Source organism: Xenopus tropicalis, chromosome 4 (assembly GCF_000004195.4).
Source record: "Xenopus tropicalis strain Nigerian chromosome 4, UCB_Xtro_10.0, whole genome shotgun sequence".
NCBI classification, from domain to species: Eukaryota; Metazoa; Chordata; class Amphibia; order Anura; family Pipidae; genus Xenopus; species Xenopus tropicalis.
The window spans coordinates 3,995,811-4,020,701 of NC_030680.2; the positions used below are offsets into that span (position 1 = coordinate 3,995,811).

At 49.1% G+C, this 24,891-nt stretch overlaps 1 protein-coding gene across 4 annotated transcripts in view; it reads right to left on the bottom strand.

Moving 5' to 3' along the window:
* Positions 1 to 24,355, bottom strand: part of dennd2b (DENN domain containing 2B) — a 110,624-nt gene extending 86,269 nt beyond the window's left edge. Inside the window, exons 1-2 of one of the 4 annotated variants that reach the window (XM_031899913.1) lie at positions 24,204 to 24,355; positions 6,898 to 6,982 (exon numbers count right to left, since the gene is read on the bottom strand). In XM_031899913.1, coding sequence (XP_031755773.1) covers positions 6,898 to 6,926 — 29 coding nt within the window. In that variant the 5' untranslated portion in view covers positions 6,927 to 6,982; positions 24,204 to 24,355. 4 annotated transcript variants of the gene reach the window in all.
* Positions 24,356 to 24,891: the final 536 nt, after the last annotated feature.

Genomic DNA, 24,891 nt, shown 5'->3' on the forward strand with positions numbered 1-24,891 from the left:
TTCACATGTCTCTGTTTGTTTATATCCCCAGCCCGGGGCAAAATTCCGCAGTTTAAAGGCCAAGCGCGCCCGCTGACTTTTCACGTCAATACGAGACATTTTTTGTAAAGTTTCTTTTTTTTTTTTTCATTGTTTAACTCCTACCCTGCCCCCCCCCCAGCCCCCAAAAGCCCCCCCAGGAACAATGCAGCCTGGCACTGAAAGGGTTACACTGGGACCCTCATCTCCCAGGATTCCTTTCAAGAGACACAAAAAGAAAAAAACATTGACTCCTAAAAAAAACTGTCAGAAGAGTCAGGAAAGGGAATTATTTGCCCCCCCCCAACTACATTTCTGCCCCCTTTCCTATGCCAACCCTGACATGGAGGGGTTAATTCTTTCAATACAGGTAAATAGGCGCACGTGAAGCCTCTCCTGTTCATTTGCACGAATGGGGTCATGGGAAGTTGATTGAGTTTCCGCACGTTGGTACGTGTTCAGGAGTCGCAACTGACAGTGCAGCACAGATACACACAGCAGGTATGGACAGAGGAAAGTAACTGTATGGCTGAGGGTGCCAATGTATATCAGTAATGAGTTGTACCCAGACCATGGCAGGTTTCTCCGGCCGCTACATTGTGTCAGTAAGGGCTGGTATGTGTTCAGGAGTCGCAACTGACAGTGCAGCACAGATACACACAGCAGGTTAGTACAGAGGAAAGTAACTGTATGGCTGAGGGTGCCAATGTATATCAGTAATGAGTTGTACCCAGGTCATGGCAGGTTTCTCCGGCCGCTACATTGTGTCAGTAAGGGCTGGTATGTGTTCAGGAGTCGCAACTGACAGTGCAGCACAGATACACACAGCAGGTATGGACAGAGGAAAGTAACTGTATGGCTGAGGGTGCCAATGTATATCAGTAATGAGTTGTACCCAGGTCATGGCAGGTTTCTCCGGCCGCTACATTGTGTCAGTAAGGGCTGGTATGTGTTCAGGAGTCGCAACTGACAGTGCAGCACAGATACACACAGCAGGTTAGTACAGAGGAAAGTAACTGTATGGCTGAGGGTGCAAATGTATATCAGTAATGAGTTGTACCCAGGTCATGGCAGGTTTCTCCGGCCGCTACATTGTGTCAGTAAGGGCTGGTATGTGTTCAGGAGTCGCAACTGACAGTGCAGCACAGATACACACAGCAGGTATGGACAGAGGAAAGTAACTGTATGGCTGAGGGTGCCAATGTATATCAGTAATGAGTTGTACCCAGGTCATGGCAGGTTTCTCCGGCCGCTACATTGTGTCAGTAAGGGCTGGTATGTGTTCAGGAGTCGCAACTGACAGTGCAGCACAGATACACACAGCAGGTTAGTACAGAGGAAAGTAACTGTATGGCTGAGGGTGCAAATGTATATCAGTAATGAGTTGTACCCAGACCATGGCAGGTTTCTCCGGCCGCTACATTGTGTCAGTAAGGGCTGGTATGTGTTCAGGAGTCGCAACTGACAGTGCAGCACAGATACACACAGCAGGTTAGTACAGAGGAAAGCAGTTGTATGGCTGAGGGTGCCAATGTATATCAGTAATGAGTTGTACCCAGATCATGGCAGGTTTCTCCGGCCGCTACATTGTGTCAGTAAGGGCTGGTATGTGTTCAGGAGTCGCAACTGACAGTGCAGCACAGATACACACAGCAGGTTAGTACAGAGGAAAGCAGTTGTATGGCTGAGGGTGCCAATGTATATCAGTAATGAGTTGTACCCAGACCATGGCAGGTTTCTCCGGCCGCTACATTGTGTCAGTAAGGGCTGGTATGTGTTCAGGAGTCGCAACTGACAGTGCAGCACAGATACACACAGCAGGTTAGTACAGAGGAAAGCAGTTGTATGGCTGAGGGTGCCAATGTATATCAGTAATGAGTTGTACCCAGATCATGGCAGGTTTCTCCGGCTGCTACATTGTGTCCCTAGAATCCCCCCGGGGGTGACAGCTGATGTCACAAATACCAAAAACAACTACCCTGACACCGTTACAAACCCAAACAGGAGCCCCAAAAGTTTCAGTGAACCCCCCCCCCCCCTTCCCACATGTATGGGGGGGGGCACCACTTCCAGCAAACAAAAGGCTTTTCTGCATTTCGGGTTAACCCCCCTATCAGCCTGCCCCACTGCCCCCAGGATGACATCACTAGCAGTTTAACCCCCTATGTGCCCCCCATTACCTCTCCGCCGGCGCAGCGATCCCCTCGGTTCTCCATCCTGAGCTTTGGATTTCGCAGACAAATTTAAATCCTGGGGGGGGGGGGGGGGGGTTCCCTGGGAAAGAATCAGCAGGAAGGTCCCTCCGACCGACTTGTGCCCATTCCGGCCGCTCTCTGAGCTTCCCTAGGGGCTGGGGAGTCCAGGGGGAGTTGCCATGGTGATGGACCCCCTTGTCTCTTGTATAAGGATTATTTCAGTGCGGTTGGTGAGCTCTCTCACACAGTCGGGCTCACACTGGGGAGGGATCCATGGAGCGGCTGCTGCTGCCTTTTCATCCGAAAGAGACTTTTTTTTTTCCTTTCTCTCTCACATTCCAATTCCGCTCCCTCCCAGCCAATCAGCTTGCACCTCTGCTACTCGTTGCCACTCTATTGTGCTTCCCCCCACACTGATTGGAACCAATCCCGAGCAACCTCCCAATACACATTCATTGCAACTTTTATCGCTACTGGAAGCGGCTGCTGATATTCGCTGCACTGCTGGTTCTGACTCTTGAAATAAGTTGATTAACTCTTTTTGTTTTTGTGCAGCAGGTTTCCCGTTTGGAATGTCAGCAGTTATATGGTTGCTAGGGTTCAAGTGTCCCTAGTAACCAGACAGTGGTGTGAATGAGAGACTGGAACAGGACTAGAAAGATAAGTAATAAAAATTAATAACAGACATACTGACACACTGCTGGGGGGGACAGACATACTGACACACTGCTGGGGGGGGACAGACATACTGACACACTGCTGGGGGGGGACAGACATACTGACACACTGCTGGGGGGGACAGACATACTGACACACTGCTGGGGGGGACAGACATACTGACACGCTGCTGGGGGGGACAGACATACTGACACGCTGCTGGGGGGGACAGACATACTGACACGCTGCTGGGGGGGACAGACATACTGACACGCTGCTGGGGGGGACAGACATACTGACACGCTGCTGGGGGGGACAGACATACTGACACGCTGCTGGGGGGGACAGACATACTGACACACTGCTGGGGGGGACAGACATACTGACACACTGCTGGGGGGGGCAGACATACTGACACGCTGCTGGGGGGGCAGACATACTGACACGCTGCTGGGGGGGGACAGACATACTGACACGCTGCTGGGGGGGACAGACATACTGACACACTGCTGGGGGGGGCAGACATACTGACACACTGCTGGGGTGGGACAGACATACTGACACACTGCTGGGGGGGGACAGACATACTGACACGCTGCTGGGGGGGGCAGACATACTGACACACTGCTGGGGGGGGACAGACATACTGACACACTGCTGGGGGGGACAGACATACTGACACACTGCTGGGGGGGGACAGACATACTGACACACTGCTGGGGGGGACAGACATACTGACACACTGCTGGGGGGGGACAGACATACTGACACACTGCTGGGGGGGACAGACATACTGACCTGGGGACACACTGCTGGGGGGGACAGACATACTGACACACTGCTGGGGGGGACAGACATACTGACACACTGCTGGGGGGGACAGACATACTGACACACTGCTGGGGGGGACAGACATACTGACACACTGCTGGGGGGGACAGACATACTGACACACTGCTGGGGGGGACAGACATACTGACACACTGCTGGGGGGGACAGACATACTGACACACTGCTGGGGGGGACAGACATACTGACACGGGACAACTGCTGGGGGGGACAGACATACTGACACGCTGCTGGGGGGGACAGACATACTGACACGCTGCTGGGGGGGACAGACATACTGACACGCTGCTGGGGGGGACAGACATACTGACACACTGCTGGGGGGGACAGACATACTGACACACTGCTGGGGGGGGACAGACATACTGACACACTGCTGGGGGGGACAGATATACTGACACGCTGCTGGGGGGGGACAGACATACTGACACGCTGCTGGGGGGGACAGACATACTGACACGCTGCTGGGGGGACAGATATACTGACACACTGCTGGGGGGGACAGACATACTGACACACTGCTGGGGGGGACAGACATACTGACACACTGCTGGGGGGGACAGACATACTGACACACTGCTGGGGGGGACAGACATACTGACACACTGCTGGGGGGGAAAGACATACTGACACACTGCTGGGGGGACAGATATACTGACACACTGCTGGGGGGGACAGACATACTGACACGCTGCTGGGGGGGACAGATATACTGACACGCTGCTGGGGGGGGACAGACATACTGACACACTGCTGGGGGGACAGATATACTGACACACTGCTGGGGGGGACAGACATACTGACACACTGCTGGGGGGGGACAGACATACTGACACACTGCTGGGGGGGACAGACATACTGACACACTGCTGGGGGGACAGACATACTGGCAGACTGCTGGGGGGGACAGACATACTGACACACTGCTGGGGGGACAGATATACTGACACACTGCTGGGGGGGACAGACATACTGACACACTGCTGGGGGGGGACAGACATACTGACACACTGCTGGGGGGGACAGACATACTGACACGCTGCTGGGGGGGACAGACATACTGGCAGACTGCTGGGGGGGACAGACATACTGACACACTGCTGGGGGGGGACAGACATACTGACACGCTGCTGGGGGGGACAGACATACTGACACACTGCTGGGGGGGGGACAGACATACTGACACACTGCTGGGGGGGGACAGACATACTGACACACTGCTGGGGGGGACAGACATACTGACACACTGCTGGGGGGGGACAGACATACTGACACACTGCTGGGGGGGACAGACATACTGACACACTGCTGGGGGGGACAGACATACTGACACACTGCTGGGGGGGGACAGACATACTGACACACTGCTGGGGGGGACAGACATACTGACACACTGCTGGGGGGGACAGACATACTGACACACTGCTGGGGGGGACAGACATACTGACACACTGCTGGGGGGGACAGACATACTGACACACTGCTGGGGGGGACAGACATACTGACACGCTGCTGGGGGGGACAGACATACTGACACGCTGCTGGGGGGGACAGACATACTGACACACTGCTGGGGGGGGACAGACATACTGACACACTGCTGGGGGGACAGACATACTGACACGCTGCTGGGGGGGACAGACATACTGGCAGACTGCTGGGGGGGACAGACATACTGACACACTGCTGGGGGGGACAGACATACTGACACGCTGCTGGGGGGGACAGACATACTGACACACTGCTGGGGGGGGGACAGACATACTGACACACTGCTGGGGGGGGACAGACATACTGACACACTGCTGGGGGGGACAGACATACTGACACACTGCTGGGGGGGGACAGACATACTGACACACTGCTGGGGGGGACAGACATACTGACACACTGCTGGGGGGGACAGACATACTGACACACTGCTGGGGGGGACAGACATACTGACACACTGCTGGGGGGGACAGACATACTGACACACTGCTGGGGGGGACAGACATACTGACACACTGCTGGGGGGGGACAGACATACTGACACACTGCTGGGGGGGACAGACATACTGACACACTGCTGGGGGGGACAGACATACTGACACGCTGCTGGGGGGGACAGACATACTGACACGCTGCTGGGGGGGACAGACATACTGACACGCTAATGGGGGGGGACAGATATACTGACACACTGCTGGGGGGGGACAGACATACTGACACACTACTTGGGGGGGGACAGACATACTCTGCCCCCCACCCACTGCATTTGTTTGCAATCTGTCAGAGACACGCCCTATTCCTGTTACATGTTCATCTTTTCCTGGACAGGAAGTGGGGTGTGCAGAGAAGAATATCCTCCCCCTGACACTCTCATGATCTCTGCATCTCTATAACGACATTCCACTAAATCCAACACCCCAACATCACACAAGCGCCTCTCCCCCACAAATGCAGATTTCCTAAATTGCCCCTTTTAAAGAAAAATTGGCATTTTAATAACCGCTGCATCCAATCAAATTCAAGGGCGTTTCTATTTGCCCCTTGTTACAATCTCTGCCCGGCAACCAAACAAATACCAATCTTTTAGCCGGATTTTTATTATCATGGTTTTTTATTTGTCGTTTAAATCAGCCCCTCCCCTATTCATCTCCCTTTCTTCCATTCCGACCTACTGCCTGGTTGCTAAGGAATGTGAGACCCTAGCAACTTGATAACAGTTTAATAACCCCAATGGATTCAGTAGAACAATGTCACAACTCTGCCCATTACATTGAAATGCCCACTTTTACCCCTCCAGAGGAGATGGAGGCAATTATTTGGGTATGGTTGGGGGCAACATTGGAGACTGACGGGGCAGTAGTGACAGATACATGGCCAATCAGATCATCAGATATTACCCAATCTGGCCATTCATGCAGGTGGGGGGGGGTGCAGCCCCTCTTTATGCCACCTGTACCCTAATTCAGACTTAATGCAACCTGATCACAGGAAATCTGCCCCCTTGGGGGCATTACACTCCCAGGCACTGGGGCAAATCTGCCCACATCAGCAGGATCTGAATTCAGTGTAGGGCTGATTTGCCCCCTACCCTTGGGGTGCCAACCACTGTGCCTACAACAGTCAGAGCCCCCATTTGCCCCGGGGTGCAGGGAGTTGCAGCACAGATGGGGGCAGTACAGGTACCTACCTTGGGTCGGGCTCAGTCAGTTCTCTCATTGGTCCCAATGCTGTCGGCAGCCGCTCTTGGCTCCGTGTATCTTCTCATCCTCCTCCTGCAGAACAGAGAAGGTTGGGGGTCAGGCCTGGGAAACAGTATCGGCCCCCGGGGGCCCCGGGCAGCGCACAATTACCCATTATTATCCCACGGACGGGCAGTCAGACTCTATTTGGAGAGCAAATAGCGCTCAGTACTCCCGCTGCTCACACCAATATTGACTGTAACAGAGGGGGGCAAGTCGGACCCCCGGCCCATGCTGAGACCCCGCAGCCCATCTGCTCAAGGGGCACCTACTTACTGTACTCAGATTAGTGATGGGGCAAGTTCCTGGCTACAGCATGGGAAAGTTTCATCGCACAGGGGGGCCAACTGTGCTGCCTTCTGCTACATTAGTTCAGCAGTCAGAATAAGCAGTGTTATAAACAGATAATGGAACAGGGAGCAGACACTCTAAACAGTGGGTGGGACTAGAACACTCTGATGGATCTTACAGGGGGAGGGGCAGGGAGTCTGTGACTCAAGCAGTGGGTGGGACTAGAACACTCTGATGGAAGCTTACAGGGGGAGGGGCAGGGAGTCTGTGACTCAAGCAGTGGGTGGGACTAGAACACTGATGGAAGCTTACAGGGGGAGGGGCAGGGAGTCTGTGACTCAAGCAGTGGGTGGGACTAGAACACTCTGATGGAAGCTTACAAGGGGAGGGGCAGGGAGTCTGTGACTCAAGCAGTGGGTGGGACTAGAACACTCTGATGGAAGCTTACAGGGGGAGGGGCAGGGAGTCTGTGACTCAAGCAGTGGGTGGGACTAGAACACTCTGATGGAAGCTTACAGGGGGAGGGGCAGGGAGTCTGTGACTCAAGCAGTGGGTGGGACTAGAACACTCTGATGGAAGCTTACAAGGGGAGGGGCAGGGAGTCTGTGACTCAAGCAGTGGGTGGGACTAGAACACTCTGATGGAAGCTTACAGGGGGAGGGGAAGGGAGTCTGTGACTCAAGCAGTGGGTGGGACTAGAACACTCTGATGGAAGCTTACAGGGGGAGGGGAAGGGAGTCTGTGACTCAAGCAGTGGGTGGGACTAGAACACTCTGATGGAAGCTTACAAGGGGAGGGGAAGGGAGTCTGTGACTCAAGCAGTGGGTGGGACTATGAGGCCCTAATTAATAAGTAGTTTCTGTATAAATTTGTAAAATACATTCCTATGTGGGGGTTCTGGGGGCCCTTTGCCCTGGGGCCCAGTAGCGTGTGGCTACTATTATCTATGTTAGATAGCCCCCCCCCCCCCGGTGGCCCCATTGTCCCTTCCCCTTGTCCATCTCTCAGCACCAGGTTCCGACTCAGTAGAAGGCCGGCAGTTTATTTGCTGTAGTTCCAGTATTATGTGAGTTCCAAGCCACAGACAAACAAATAACGCCCCCACCCCCCCCATCAGTGTAACCGGAGCCTCGGCCGGGGCCCCCCTAGGACATTATCTCAGCGGCAGAACACTTTGCCTTTAGCCCTGGGAGCTCCGCAGCTTGGAGAACTGATCCCTTCCAACATGGATCTGCTGCTCATTTAAAGGGGTAGTTCAACTATTCATTATAGAATACCCTATTCCTAGCAACTTTGCAGTTGGTCTTCATTATTTATCTTTTATTGCTTTTTAATTATTTGCCTTCCTCTTCTGACTCTTTGCAGCTTTCAAATGGGGGTCACTGACCCCGGCAGCCAAACCCTATTGCTCTGTGAGGCTCCAGTTTTATTGTTATTGTTACTTTTTATTCCTTATCTTTCTATTCAGCCCCTCCCCTATTCATATACCTGTCTCTCATTCAACCTACTGCCTGGTTGCTAAGGTAAAGAAGACCCTAGCAACCAGATAGCTGCTAAAATTCCACACAGGAGAGCTGCTGAAGAAATAGCTAAATAAGCTCAAAAAATTTAAAATGAAGACCAACTGCAATTTTTTTCAGAATATCAATGCCGATGCATTTCTTCCCAGGGGGGGAAAGGACAAGGTCTGACCCAATACCCAGGTACTCGTCTATTGTACCACCCACCCCATAACTCCACCCCTTTACGCCCATCCTAAACAGTCACAAGCCTCAGGTCTAATGGGTAGTACAAAGGATGCTGGGAATTGAAGTCGAGAGTTGAAGTTGCCCCTCCCCATCACCATGATGTGTAAGTTTTGGGCTAATAAATCCCCCCTGCATATGAATGAAATGGTACGTGCCAGAATGGAGGTGACTGCCCCCAGTGCTTTGGAAATGCCGTCTATTCTGGTCATAATTAGGGTTTACTTTCCCTTTATTTTTCTGTATATGACCAGTAGCACAAGTGGCTTTGGCTGTGTTGCATTTATTATCTGGGTATTGGAGTTTGCTGATATCAGTTGGAGCAGCCATGATGATTGCTCTGATAAGGGGGTCCGGCAACAGAATCTGATGAAACTGCGCCCCCCAGTGGCCAAAATGATGCGATGCAACTTGTGACTTTTGCCCAATGAAAAATTCTCGGAAATGAAAAAGTTTGGGTTTGGGCCCTTGTCTGAGTAGGAGACAGATTCCAGGCGCAGTTACAGTTCAACCCTGTGACACAGACAGTAGCTGCAGCTGAGAAAAGACTCAAATCTCAGAAAATATTGACCCCCTAAATTGTTCCACGGTGCCTGGCATTTGGGGCACAAGGGGTTAATTGCAGTCAGTGTTGAGACACCGGCGGCCGCAGAGCTTCCTGTCAGCCATTCACTGTTTCTAGGTTTGTGCCCTTTTTTGGTCTGAATGTGACCGACTGTACGTGGAGAATGTACAGAATCAGATGCCGAATTTAAATCAAGTCTGGGGGGGGTTCAGGAGTCAGAACCAGCAGTGACAGTTACACATAACTATAAACCCAGTGAGAATGAGGAATGAATGGGTATTGGGGAGTTGTATCAGGAGTCAGAACCAGCAGTGCAGGGAAGGGAAAGGGACAGACACAGTGACAGTTACACATAACTATAAACCCAGTGAGAATGAGGGATGAATGGATATTGGGGAGTTGTATCAGGAGTCAGAACCAGCAGTGCAGGGAAGGGAAAGGGACAGACACAGTGACAGTTACACATAACTATAAACCCAGTGAGAATGAGGAATGAATGGGTATTGGGGAGTTGTATCAGGAGTCAGAACCAGCAGTGCAGGGAAGGGAAAGGGACAGACACAGTGACAGTTACACATAACTATAAACCCAGTGAGAATGAGGAATGAATGGGTATTGGGGAGTTGTATCAGGAGTCAGAACCAGCAGTGCAGGGAAGGGAAAGGGACAGACACAGTGACAGTTACACATAACTATAAACCCAGTGAGAATGAGGGATGAATGGATATTGGGGAGTGAGAATGAGGGATGAATGGATATTGGGGAGTTGTATCAGGAGTCAGAACCAGCAGTGCAGGGAAGGGAAAGGGACAGACACAGTGACAGTTACACATAACTATAAACCCAGTGAGAATGAGGGATGAATGGATATTGGGGAGTTGTATCAGGAGTCAGAACCAGCAGTGCAGGGAAGGGAAAGGGACAGACACAGTGACAGTTACACATAACTATAAACCCAGTGAGAATGAGGGATGAATGGATATTGGGGAGTGAGAATGAGGGATGAATGGATATTGGGGAGTTGTATCAGGAGTCAGAACCAGCAGTGCAGGGAAGGGAAAGGGACAGACACAGTGACAGTTACACATAACTATAAACCCAGTGAGAATGAGGGATGAATGGATATTGGGGGAGTTGTATCAGGAGTCAGAACCAGCAGTGCAGGGAAGGGAAAGGGACAGACACAGTGACAGTTACACATAACTATAAACCCAGTGAGAATGAGGAATGAATGCATATTGGGGAGTTGTATCAGGAGTCAGAACCAGCAGTGCAGGGAAGGGAAAGGGACAGACACAGTGACAGTTACACATAACTATAAACCCAGTGAGAATGAGGGATGAATGGATATTGGGGAGTTGTATCAGGAGTCAGAACCAGCAGTGCAGGGAAGGGACAGACACAGTGACAGTTACACATAACTATAAACCCAGTGAGAATGAGGAATGAATGGACATTGGGGAGTTGTATCAGGAGTCAGAACCAGCAGTGCAGGGAAGGGAAAGGGACAGACACAGTGACAGTTACACATAACTATAAACCCAGTGAGAATGAGGGATGAATGGATATTGGGGAGTTGTATCAGGAGTCAGAACCAGCAGTGCAGGGAAGGGAAAGGGACAGACACAGTGACAGTTACACATAACTATAAACCCAGTGAGAATGAGGAATGAATGGATATTGGGGAGTTGTATCAGGAGTCAGAACCAGCAGTGCAGAGAAGGGAAAGGGACAGACACAGTGACAGTTACACATAACTATAAACCCAGTGAGAATGAGGGATGAATGGGTATTGGGGAGTTGTATCAGGAGTCAGAACCAGCAGTGCAGGGAAGGGAAAGGGACAGACACAGTGACAGTTACACATAACTATAAACCCAGTGAGAATGAGGAATGAATGGGTATTGGGGAGTTGTATCAGGAGTCAGAACCAGCAGTGCAGGGAAGGGAAAGGGACAGGAACAGTGACAGTTACACATAACTATAAACCCAGTGAGAATGAGGGATGAATGGGTATTGGGGAGTTGTATCAGGAGTCAGAACCAGCAGTGCAGGGAAGGGAAAGGGACAGGCACAGTGACAGTTACACATAACTATAAACCCAGTGAGAATGAGGGATGAATGGATATTGGGGAGTTGTATCAGGAGTCAGAACCAGCAGTGCAGGGAAGGGAAAGGGACAGGCACAGTGACAGTTACACATAACTATAAACCCAGTGAGAATGAGGAATGAATGGATATTGGGGAGTTGTATCAGGAGTCAGAACCAGCAGTGCAGAGAAGGGAAAGGGACAGACACAGTGACAGTTACACATAACTATAAACCCAGTGAGAATGAGGAATGAATGGGTATTGGGGAGTTGTATCAGGAGTCAGAACCAGCAGTGCAGGGAAGGGAAAGGGACAGACACAGTGACAGTTACACATAACTATAAACCCAGTGAGAATGAGGGATGAATGGATATTGGGGAGTTGTATCAGGAGTCAGAACCAGCAGTGCAGGGAAGGGAAAGGGACAGACACAGTGACAGTTACACATAACTATAAACCCAGTGAGAATGAGGAATGAATGGGTATTGGGGAGTTGTATCAGGAGTCAGAACCAGCAGTGCAGGGAAGGGAAAGGGACAGACACAGTGACAGTTACACATAACTATAAACCCAGTGAGAATGAGGAATGAATGGGTATTGGGGAGTTGTATCAGGAGTCAGAACCAGCAGTGCAGGGAAGGGAAAGGGACAGACACAGTGACAGTTACACATAACTATAAACCCAGTGAGAATGAGGAATGAATGGGTATTGGGGAGTTGTATCAGGAGTCAGAACCAGCAGTGCAGGGAAGGGAAAGGGACAGACACAGTGACAGTTACACATAACTATAAACCCAGTGAGAATGAGGAATGAATGGATATTGGGGAGTTGTATCAGGAGTCAGAACCAGCAGTGCAGGGAAGGGAAAGGGACAGACACAGTGACAGTTACACATAACTATAAACCCAGTGAGAATGAGGAATGAATGGGTATTGGGGAGTTGTATCAGGAGTCAGAACCAGCAGTGCAGGGAAGGGAAAGGGACAGACACAGTGACAGTTACACATAACTATAAACCCAGTGAGAATGAGGAATGAATGGATATTGGGGAGTTGTATCAGGAGTCAGAACCAGCAGTGCAGGGAAGGGAAAGGGACAGACACAGTGACAGTTACACATAACTATAAACCCAGTGAGAATGAGGAATGAATGGATATTGGGAAGCTGCTTAGAAATACAGTTTATTTCATTAGACAAAATCAGTTTTGGGTTGAGTTCCCCTTTAATGCCGCTAAAGGAATGAAGCGCTGATGTCCCTGAACATGAACCCGGTTCATTAGGGAGCGGCCTTGGGATACGCTGCCACCTAGTGGTCACTGAGATAATGCGAATTAGTACAATTAACCATTTTACACCAATTTTTCTATTTTATCTGGATGAACAATTTCAAGGAAATTCCCCCCCCACACACACACACAATCGCTCTGAGCTGCCGGGGCAATATGTGCTACTGTTGGGGGGGTTACTCACTGGATATTGGGCATTTGAGCCGGGAACCTCCTATACCAGGGAAGAACCAATCACCGATTATGAAAATGCAACAGATATTTCTGTACTGAGTTTCCCAGCAATTAGATTGCAAGCTCTTGGGGCAGGGACCCCCCCATTCCATGCCTGTATAGTTCTTCTTATTACAGTATTTAACCCACCGTGTCCCAGTAACAGCCCCACAAGTGTCCCTGTGTATATTACAATATAATATGCGCATTCTATTATGTACTTCCTTTCTGGCAAAAGCACAACAGCTCTGCCTTGCTTTATGGCAGGGATTTATAGATGTAATATAAAGCAAATGACCCCCACCTCCCCATAACTGCCCCCCCCCCTGCTAATCTTCCCCTTGCTCAGGATTTTGCACCGGGGGGGTTAAACCCCACGCACTCCTGCTCCAGTCACAATGACATCATGATTCTGGGGATAAATCCGGCGGAATTGGCAGCGGCTCCGGGCAGGAGAGAAATATCACATTCCCATATTGAATTCATTACTGTTCCCTCTAGGTGTTTATACAGCAAAGGTCTCCTATGGACTAAGCAGGGACCCTCTGTAGGGCTGACCATTGGGGGGGTCGGGGTTCCCTGTAACTCTGTATGGGGGGCACCAATCAGTAATACTTAGGGGGGTGTCAGGCTGTGTATAATACCCCCAGTGTAGAAGCAGCCGAGGTTCTGTTTCATTGTTACACAGCTGAGAATATCAAATATCAGACTGATACTGACAGTTACAGACAGACAGACTGATACTGACAGTTACAGACTGATACTGATACTGACAGTTACAGACTGATACTGACAGTTACAGACTGATACTGACAGTTACAGACAGACAGACACAGACTGATACTGACAGTTACAGACAGACAGACACAGACTGATACTGACAGTTACAGACAGACAGACTGATACTGACAGTTACAGACTGATACTGACAGTTACAGACTGATACTGACAGTTACAGACAGACACAGACTGATACTGACAGTTACGGACAGACAGACTGATACTGACAGTTACAGACAGACAGACTGATACTGACAGTTACGGACAGACAGACTGATACTGACAGTTACAGACTGATACTGACAGTTACAGACAGACAGACACAGACTGATACTGACAGTTACAGACAGACAGACTGATACTGACAGTTACGGACAGACAGACTGATACTGACAGACAGACCGATACTGACAGTTACTGACAGACAGACTGATACTGACAGACAAACTGATACTGACAGTTACAGACAGACAGACTGATACTGACAGTTACAGACAGACAGACTGATACTGACAGACAGACCAATACTAACAGTTACTGACAGACAGACTGATACTGACAGTTACTGACAGACAGACTGATACTGACAGTTACAGACAGACTGATACTGACAGTTACTGACAGACAAACTGATACTGACAGTTACAGACAGACAGACGGATACTGACAGTTACAGACAGACAGACTGATACTGACAGACAGACCAATACTGACAGTTACAGACAGACAGACTGATACTGACAGACAGACCAATACTGACAGTTACAGACAGACAGACTGATACTGACAGTTACAGACAGACAGACTGATACTGACAGACAGACCAATACTAACAGTTACTGACAGACAGACTGATACTGACAGTTACTGACAGACAGACTGATACTGACAGTTACAGACAGACTGATACTGACAGTTACTGACAGACAAACTGATACTGACAGTTACAGACAGACAGACGGATACTGACAGTTACAGACAGACAGACTGATACTGACAGACAGACCAATACTGACAGTTACTGACAGACAAACTGATACTGACAGTTACAGACAGACAGACTGATACTGACAGTTACAGACAGACAGACTGATACTGACAGTTACAGACAGACAGACTGATACTGACAGTTACTGACAGACAGACTGATACTGACAGTTACTGACAGACAGACTGATACTGACAGACAGACCAATACTGACAGTTACTGACAGACAGACTGATACTGACAGTTACAGACAGACTGATACTGACAGTTACTGACAGACAAACTGATACTGACAGTTACAGACAGACAGACTGATACTGACAGTTACAGACAGACAGACTGATACTGACAGACAGACCAATACTGACAGTTACAGACAGACAGACTGATACTGACAGTTACAGACAGACAGACTGATACTGACAGACAGACCAATACTGACAGTTACTGACAGACAGACTGATACTGACAGTTACAGACAGACTGATACTGACAGTTACTGACAGACAAACTGATACTGACAGTTACAGACAGACAGACTGATACTGACAGACAGACCAATACTGACAGTTACAGACAGACAGACTGATACTGACAGACAGACCAATACTGACAGTTACTGACAGACAAACTGATACTGACAGTTACAGACTGATACTGACAGTTACAGACAGACAGACAGACTGATACTGACAGTTACAGACAGACAGACTGATACTGACAGTTACAGACAGACAGACTGATACTGACAGACAGACCAATACTGACAGTTACTGACAGACAAACTGATACTGACAGTTACTGACAGACAGACAAACTGATACTGACAGTTACAGACAGACAGACTGATACTGACAGACAGACCAATACTGACAGTTACTGACAGACAAACTGATACTGACAGTTACAGACAGACAGACTGATACTGACAGTTACAGACAGACAGACTGATACTGACAGTTACAGACAGACAGACTGATACTGACAGTTACTGACAGACAGACTGATACTGACAGTTACAGACAGACAGACTGATACTGACAGTTACAGACAGACAGACTGATACTGACAGTTACGGACAGACAGACTGATACTGACAGTTACTGACAGACAGACTGATTCTGACAGTTACAGACAGACAGACTGATACTGACAGATAGACTGATACTGACAGTTACAGACAGACAGACTGATACTGACAGTTACAGACAGACAGACTGATTCTGACAGTTACAGACAGACAGACTGATACTGACAGATAGACTGATACTGACAGTTACAGACAGACAGACTGATACTGACAGTTACAGACTGATACTGACAGTTACAGACAGACAGACTGATACTGACAGTTACAGACAGACAGACAGACTGATACTGACAGTTACAGACAGACAGACTGATACTGACAGTTACAGACAGACAGACTGATACTGACAGTTACAGACAGACAGACTGATACTGACAGTTACAGACAGACAGACTGATACTGACAGTTACAGACAGACAGACAATCCTTAATTAATCATTTCTCCTGAATATTAAGGCGGAGAACCTCCCCTTTACAAACTCTCTTGTCCCCCGGCTTTAAAGGGGAAGTAAAGGCAAAAATGTCAAAAATGTCCATAATATTTAGCTGCTTCGCAGGTCATAAAACCCAGTCCCAAGGGGGCGCCCTATTATATCCCTGATCTCTTTCCAACATGTTCTGTTTCTTCCATCCCCCTGAAATCCCAGTCCCATTGGTTCAGCTGATGCAGAGACCACCTGGATACCCCCCCCCCCCCAAAGTCATTCCTGGCCACTAAGTGGGGGCAAAATGATAAAGAAATAGGAAAATTTGCCCCTTTTGCATTTGACTTTTCTTATCTCCCTTCCCATTGGCTGGGTCGGGGCAGTGGAAGCCACAGGTGGTTGGTTGCATCATGGAGTCTGGCTGAGCCCCTCGGCCAATGTGCACATTCCTGGGATTGGGGGGGGGGGGTTATAGAATTCCTGGAGGATTGGGATTTGCACTAAGAATTCAGCTTTTCTCCTTCTTTCTCTCTTTCTGGGGGGGGGGGCAGTAACGTTTGGTGGGGCAGGGAGGGGTACTAGGGCATTTCTACATTGATATAGTGCTGTTTGCTGGCTGGGGGGTGTATGTTGTTGCCCCCCTCCCTGCCCCTTCTTCCATACCTGCCCCCCCATCCCAAGGTGCAAGTTAGGGCGCCATGTTGGGCACAGGGTGCAATCCCTGTCTGTATATAATGGGGGGGGGGTGCAGTCGAAATGTTATGCTGGGGGGCCGCACCTTGCAACATTAACCCCAACCTCAACATTAACCCCTTTGTATCTATATGATATGGTACAATCCCCCCCCCCCCCCCCCCCCCCCGCACATAGAACAAACAGGCTTGTTTCATTATCGGGGGCTGTCGGATCTCTTTCTCTCTATGACTCATGGATTCTTTCCGAATTCTCCCGGGGTCCGAGCACAAATCCTCAAACAAAAAGCCTCAGATACTGGGAAGGGTTGGCTGCTACTGGGGTCCTGTTGGGAGGCTCTGCCCAGGGTTCCGCTGCTCTAAGGGCCACGGGGCCACTCATTTGCCGGCCATTTTCCACCAGTGTCTGCATTTATTTAGGGAACCGGCTGATACCGGACCCGGTTCTGGGCTGCTTGTTACTCATTGGGCCGAATAGATTAACTGTACGTTGCTAATTGGGACGGAGCCAGAGCATTCCTCTCTGCTGCGCAGACTTGTCCCACTGCAAATCCACTCGCCTAAATGCCCTCACCCAGAACCCAACAGCCCATGTAATGCCCAGGGCCGGGGGGGGGGGCCTTCTTCCTCTCACTGCTGCTTCCGACTACTGAGCATGTTATAGAGTCTGTGCCACCTTTCACCCAATCAGATACCCTGACAGTGCCCAGATCTGACTGGACAATCTAGTTGAATTTGACCTTACCAGCTCCTCAGGGGTGGTCTCAGCTGGTCATACAGATAACCAATCAGATCGCAGTCAGTCTGTCCAAAGGCCACGACCCACGAGGAGATCAGTGTATTGCGGTTAAATCTCGGCTACAGCCAAAATGCCACCAATAAAGTGAATTGTTTGGGAATTCAATGGTTGCCACTGTGTATGGACAGATTGGACAAGTTGGCCAATGTCCACCAACGCTTACGCTCTGACTGCAGCCGCAACAAAGTCAGGGAAATAAAAGTGTCTAGGGGATCTGCTCATTGGTTGGAATTGTTTCACCCAATCAGATACCCTGACAGTGCCCAGATCTGATTGGACAATGTAGTTGAATTTGATCAAAACAGCTCCTCAGGGGCGGTCTCAGCTGGTCATACAGATAACCAATCAGATTGCAGTCAGTCTGTCCAAAGGCCATGGGCGGCAAGGAGATCAGTCTAATGCAGTTAAATCTTGGCTGCAGCCAAGATGCCACCAATAAAGTGAATTGTTTGGGAATTCAATCATTGCCACTGTGTATGGACGGATTGGACAAGTTGGCCAATGTTGGCTAATGTCCATCAACGCTTACGCTCTGACTGCAGCTGCGACAAAGTCTGACGTGTGCAACGGCCCTCAATGTGACTGAACAATTGTGTCAGACAGGGAAATAAATGTGTCTGGGGACCTGCTCATTGGTCGGAATTGTTGACGCTTTTTTTTCCTACCTAGCAACGGAGAATGATGGGAAACAAACACCAAATCTGACTTGAGGGGGCAGGGGGTGAGTGTTGGGCAGTTTGGCCAGGCTGGGGGTGGGGTTTGTAGTTCTCACACAATATTCCCCTTGTCCCAAGGGCCCGGCACTGCCCAGTGTTACAGCCCCACATACAATGCCCTCCTTATTTGTGTCCCTGTCACTTCTGCCCCCGGGGGCATCACTGCATATTTACTCTCACTGCCCTGGAACCCTCAGCCCCCGACAGAGACCCCTCTGTGCTTCAGCCCCTTCACTCACACCATTTATTTCTCTCTAAAGCAACTGGTACTGACAGCCCAGGGCCTCCAGCTGGTGCAGAACTACAACTCCCAGAACTACAACTCCCAGAACTACAACTCCCAGAATCCCTTGACAGCCAGAAACTAGAGAGATAAATCTTGCTTTACAGGATGAATAAATCACCTACCCCCCCCCCCCCCCCCCCCCCTTATAAATAACAGTGATGTTACAGTAATTACCAGGGATTTCTGCAGGAAACATGAACAGCTCCCTCTGCTGCCCACAGTGAGAACTGACACTGACACCGGCTGCAGAGATCATTCTCTAACCCTGTCTGCATGTGCGACATCCCTCTTCCTACAGCTCTACCATTACATGTGCTGCACTTCTAATAGTTAATCATTCTCACTCAGGAGTGAATTAACTTGGTTATTGTGTGCCCAGAACATTCCTTCTCTGTATATTTGTATTTATACATATGGGTAGGGGGTGCCATAGTGTTTCCCTTAGACAGTACAGTATGGGGGTACAGCTTATTGTGTGCCCAGAACATTCCCTCTCTGTATATTTGTATTTATACATATGGGTAGGGGGTGCCATAGTGTTTCCCTTAGACAGTACAGTATGGGGGTACAGCTTATTGTGTGCCCAGAACATTCCTTCTCTGTATATTTGTATTTATACATATGGGTAGGAGGTGCCAAAGTGTTTCCCTTAGACAGTACAGTATGGGGGTACAGCTTATTGTGTGCCCAGAACATTCCTTCTCTGAATATTTGTATTTATACATATGGGTAGGAGGTGCCATAGTGTTTCCCTTAGACAGTACAGTATGGGGGTACAGCTTATTGTGTGCCCAGAACATTCCTTCTCTGAATATTTGTACTTATACATATGGGTAGGAGGTGCCAAAGTGTTTCCCTTAGACAGTACAGTATGGGGGTACAGCTTATTGTGTGCCCAGAACATTCCTTCTCTGAATATTTGTATTTATACATATGGGTAGGAGTGCCAAAGTGTTTCCCTTAGACAGTACAGTATGGGGGTACAGCTTATTGTGTGCCCAGAACATTCCTTCTCTGAATATTTGTATTTATACATATGGGTAGGAGGTGCCATAGTGTTTCCCTTAGACAGTACAGTATGGGGGTACAGCTTATTGTGTGCCCAGAACATTCCTTCTCTGTATATTTGTATTTATACATATGGGTAGGGGGTGCCATAGTGTTTCCCTTAGACAGTACAGTATGGGGGTACAGCTTATTGTGTGCCCAGAACATTCCTTCTCTGTATATTTGTATTTATACATATGGGTAGGGGTGCCATAGTGTTTCCCTTAGACAGTACAGTATGGGGGTACAGCTTATTGTGTGCCCAGAACATTCCTTCTCTGTATATTTGTATTTATACATATGGGTAGGGGGTGCCATAGTGTTTCCCTTAGACAGTACAGTATGGGGGTACAGCTTATTGTGTGCCCAGAACATTCCTTCTCTGTATATCTGTATTTATACATATGGGTAGGGGGTGCCATAGTGTTTCCCTTATACAGTACAGTATGGGGGTACAGCTTAGTGTGTGCCCAGAACATTCCTTCTCTGTATATTTGAATTTATACATATGGGTAGGGGGTGCCATAGTGTTTCCCTTAGACAGTACAGTATGGGGGTACAGCTTAGTGTGTGCCCAGAACATTCCTTCTCTGTATATTTGTATTTATACATATGGGTAGGAGGTGCCATAGTGTTTCCCTTAGACAGTACAGTATGGGGGTACAGCTTATTGTGTGCCCAGAACATTCCTTCTCTGTATATTTGTATTTATAAGGGAAAGTGCTCACAGACCCCCCAACCCTACGCATCTCCATCTCCAGTTCCCCCCCATTAGTCCTTAGACAAAACATGTTGATACTTTCCAACCATTGGCAGTTGGAGGCCTATAAAAGACCAAGGGGGGGGCAGTCGGGGAGCCCATACATATAAGGGAAAACTGAAGGAATTGTAAAAATGTCCCCAGCTAAGAGTTTCCATGAGACTTCAAAGTGAGAGTTCGGGATGCGCCTCTTGCTGTGTCTTCATATTACCCCCCACTAATAAATACACAGGGTCGGCATGACTCCTCCCACTTTCCCTATGTAAGACCGGATTGTCATTATTCTGCATCTGGTTAGTACCTTCCCAAAGGCTATCCAGGAGGGCTGGGCACAAGGGCACAAGCAGGGAGCCATTACCAGGCTGCCATTCAGGTATGCAATTAGTTTCCTTTGGGACTTGTTACCTGTAGGGCAAGATGGAGACAGTAGGGCAAGATGGAGACAGTAGGGCAAGATGGAGACAGTAGGACAAGATGGAGACAGTAGGACAAGATGGAGACAGTAGGACAAGATGGAGACAGTAGGGCAAGATGGAGACAGTAGGGCGAGATGGAGACAGTAGGGCGAGATGGAGACAGTAGGGCGAGATGGAGACAGTAGGGCAAGATGGAGACAGTAGGGCAAGATGGAGACAGTAGGGCAAGATGGGGACAGTAGGGCGAGATGGGGACAGTAGGGCAAGATGGAGACAGTAGGGCAAGATGGAGACAGTAGGGCGAGATGGGAACAGTAGGGCGAGATGGAGACAGTAGGGCGAGATGGAGACAGTAGGGCGAGATGGAGACAGTAGGGCAAGATGGGGACAGTAGGGCAAGATGGGGACAGTAGGACAAGATGGAGACAATAGGAAGATGGAGACAGTAGGGCAAGATGGGGACAGTTGGGCAAGATGGAGACAGTAGGACAAGATGGAGACAATAGGAAGATGGAGACAGTAGGGCAAGATGGAGACAGTAGGGCAAGATGGAGACAATAGGAAGATGGAGACAGTAGGGCAAGATGGAGACAATAGGAAGATGGAGACAGTAGGGCAAGATGGAGACAATAGGAAGATGGAGACAGTAGGGCAAGATGGAGACAGTAGGGCAAGATGGAGACAATAGGAAGATGGAGACAGTAGGGCAAGATGGGGACAGTTGGGCAAGATGGAGACAATAGGAAGATGGAGACAGTAGGGCAAGATGGGGACAGTAGGGCAAGATGGAGACAATAGGAAGATGGAGACAGTAGGGCAAGATGGGGACAGTTGGGCAAGATGGAGACAGTAGGACAAGATGGAGACAATAGGAAGATGGAGACAGTAGGGCAAGATGGGGACAGTAGGGCAAGATGGAGACAATAGGAAGATGGAGACAGTAGGGCAAGATGGAGACAGTAGGGCAAGATGGAGACAATAGGAAGATGGAGACAGTAAGACAAGATGGAGACAGTAGGGCAAGATGGAGACAGTAAGACAAGATGGAGACAGTAAGACAAGATGGAGACAGTAGGGCAAGATGGAGACAGTAGGGCAAGACGGAGACAGTAGGACAAGACGGAGACAGTAGGGCAAGATGGAGACAGTAGGACAAGACGGAGACAGTAGGGCAAGATGGAGACAGTAGGACAAGATGGAGACAGTAGGACAAGATGGAGACAGTAGGGCAAGATGGAGACAGTTAGGGATTCTAGATATAAACTTGGGATCAGAACGTGCGTCCAACAAGACACAAGGCAGGATTAATTACCCTCCATCAGAAAAGCTAATTAGGACTTTGGGTTCCTCGCGGTGCAGCTAAAAGTCAGAAGGTTAAATACTGATGTTTTCATGGGACTACGGGGCAACTGGGATACCCCCCCCTAACAGCTCCATATGGTATGCTCCATTACTGTATCAGGTGTTGGACTATAGGGGATGTTTTGGGCTACTTAAAAGCCACAACACTCCCCACAAGAGCTTGCAATCTATCCCATTTGGCCCCAGAGCTCTCCCTGAAGCATTTCCATACAAGACCCATTTCAGGTAATTAGCAGAACCCGTATACATGGCGGCTCCTAGCGACCTCATGTGACTGCAGGCTTGGGATTAAAGGGGAAATATGCCTCCTATGCACAACACTGCATTGCAAATGGAAATATCAAGCAGCTCTGACCATTAGAAAATGAAACCTATGGAGAATGTTTGTGCTTACCCCCCCCCCCCCCCCCCCCCACCAAGCATCTTTTATTTCCAAGCCCTGTGGCCCCTCTGCCCCCCCCCCCCCCCCCGCGCTCTAACACAACAGACGCGTAAAGCCTGGGAGAGCCATAAGATCGCATGGAATGCAGGACGCACAAATATGCAACTCCCTCCGCCCCTGTCACTGACCCACGGCGCAGAGTGATGTCACATTCACACACTCGGGGGGGTCTCTCCAGGAGGGCACGGGGGGCAATAAATGAAATCCTGGGTTATTTTCTGTATAAACACTGACATATTTCGATTGGTCAGTGTTAAACTACTGAACAGAAAGCTAAATAACTGAAAAAAACAACACCAAAAAAAAAAAGAAGACCAATTGCAAACTGTCTCAGAATTTCAACATCTACAGCCAATGAAAAGTTACATTAAAGGTGAACAAACCCTTTTATGACCCTCAATTAATATATAAGCATTATATATATACCCTAGAGCCGTGAATATTCTGTAAATGATATCCTTATAAACGGTGCTTAGTGATGTCATCGGCTATAATCGGAGCTTAATGATGTAATTTCTGTCACATGACTCACTAAAACTTGTATATTATAATAAATAACGTACCCCCTGTAGGTAAATATAAGGATAATACAAGTCCCCTCGGAGTTGTCCAAAGTTGTCAGGAGTTGCCGGAACTCCTTTTGTCTTATAAAATCCTTATATATTACAACAGGGGGTACATAATTCACTATATGCAGTGTGTATATATATATATATATATACTGACTTTAAATTACTATTCTCCATAACACACATATATATATATAGACAGAGGGTCAGTGCCTCTCATCCAGTAAAGGTATCTCTTGCCATAAATTCCCAGCATTCCAAAGCAGATAAACAAAAAGAATTCTGGGAGTTGTAGTCCAACAGCCTCAGGGGCACAAGGTTACAGTGTCAGCTGGTTCTGCCAGATAAATGGCAGGTAAATATCTATAGGTTTATAGATGATCGGTTGCAGTACCGCTTCTCACCAGTAGCAGCTAAAGGCCAGTGTTTCCCATAGGGCTGCAACAGAACAGCGCCCCCATGTGACTGGCGCCCCCTCTCAGCACTGATATCTGAAATGGAATCACTTCTCCCAGAGACCCTGATGCCCAAACTCCATAACTGTCTCCATAAAGTCCATTTAACAGGGTCGGATCTGTCGCTGCCAAACAATAGACTGTCTCCATCTCTCGCAGAGACCCCCAGTCTCCCTGCAATAGGGACAGACCCCCACAGGGCAGAGAATGAGGAATAAAAGCAAACAGGACTCACCCAGGTAAATACCCCCGATACTGAGCTTGGGGGGGATGCCGGGGAGCAGTTGGGGACCCCTCTCCTTATCGCAGGGTTTCGGTATCTCCCCCTCGTAGACCTTCCAGCCTCCAGCCTCCACCCTCCAGCCTCCAGCCCCGCTCTGATCTCTGCGCCTGAAACTAATTTTTGGAAGCTGAATGGGGGGAAAAATGCAAAGACAGGAAGTGAAGGAAAGAGCGACGGGGAGACGAATGTGAAATGTTAAACCAAAACCGCCAGGAGGTGGGGGGGCCGGCGGGGTACGGGCTGGGAAATGTGCTGTATCAGGAGTCAGAACCAGCAGTGCAGGGAAGGGAAAGGGAGAGACACAGTGACAGTTACACATAACTATAAACCCAGTGAGAATGAGGAATGAATGGGTATTGGGGAGTTGTATCAGGAGTCAGAACCAGCAGTGCAGGGAAGGGAAAGGGACAGACACAGTGACAGTTACACATAACTATAAACCCAGTGAGAATGAGGAATGAATGGGTATTGGGGAGTTGTATCAGGAGTCAGAACCAGCAGTGCAGGGAAGGGAAAGTGACAGACACAGTGACAGTTACACATAACTATAAACCCAGTGAGAATGAGGGATGAATGGGTATTGGGGAGTTGTATCAGGAGTCAGAACCAGCAGTGCAGGGAAGGGAAAGGGACAGACACA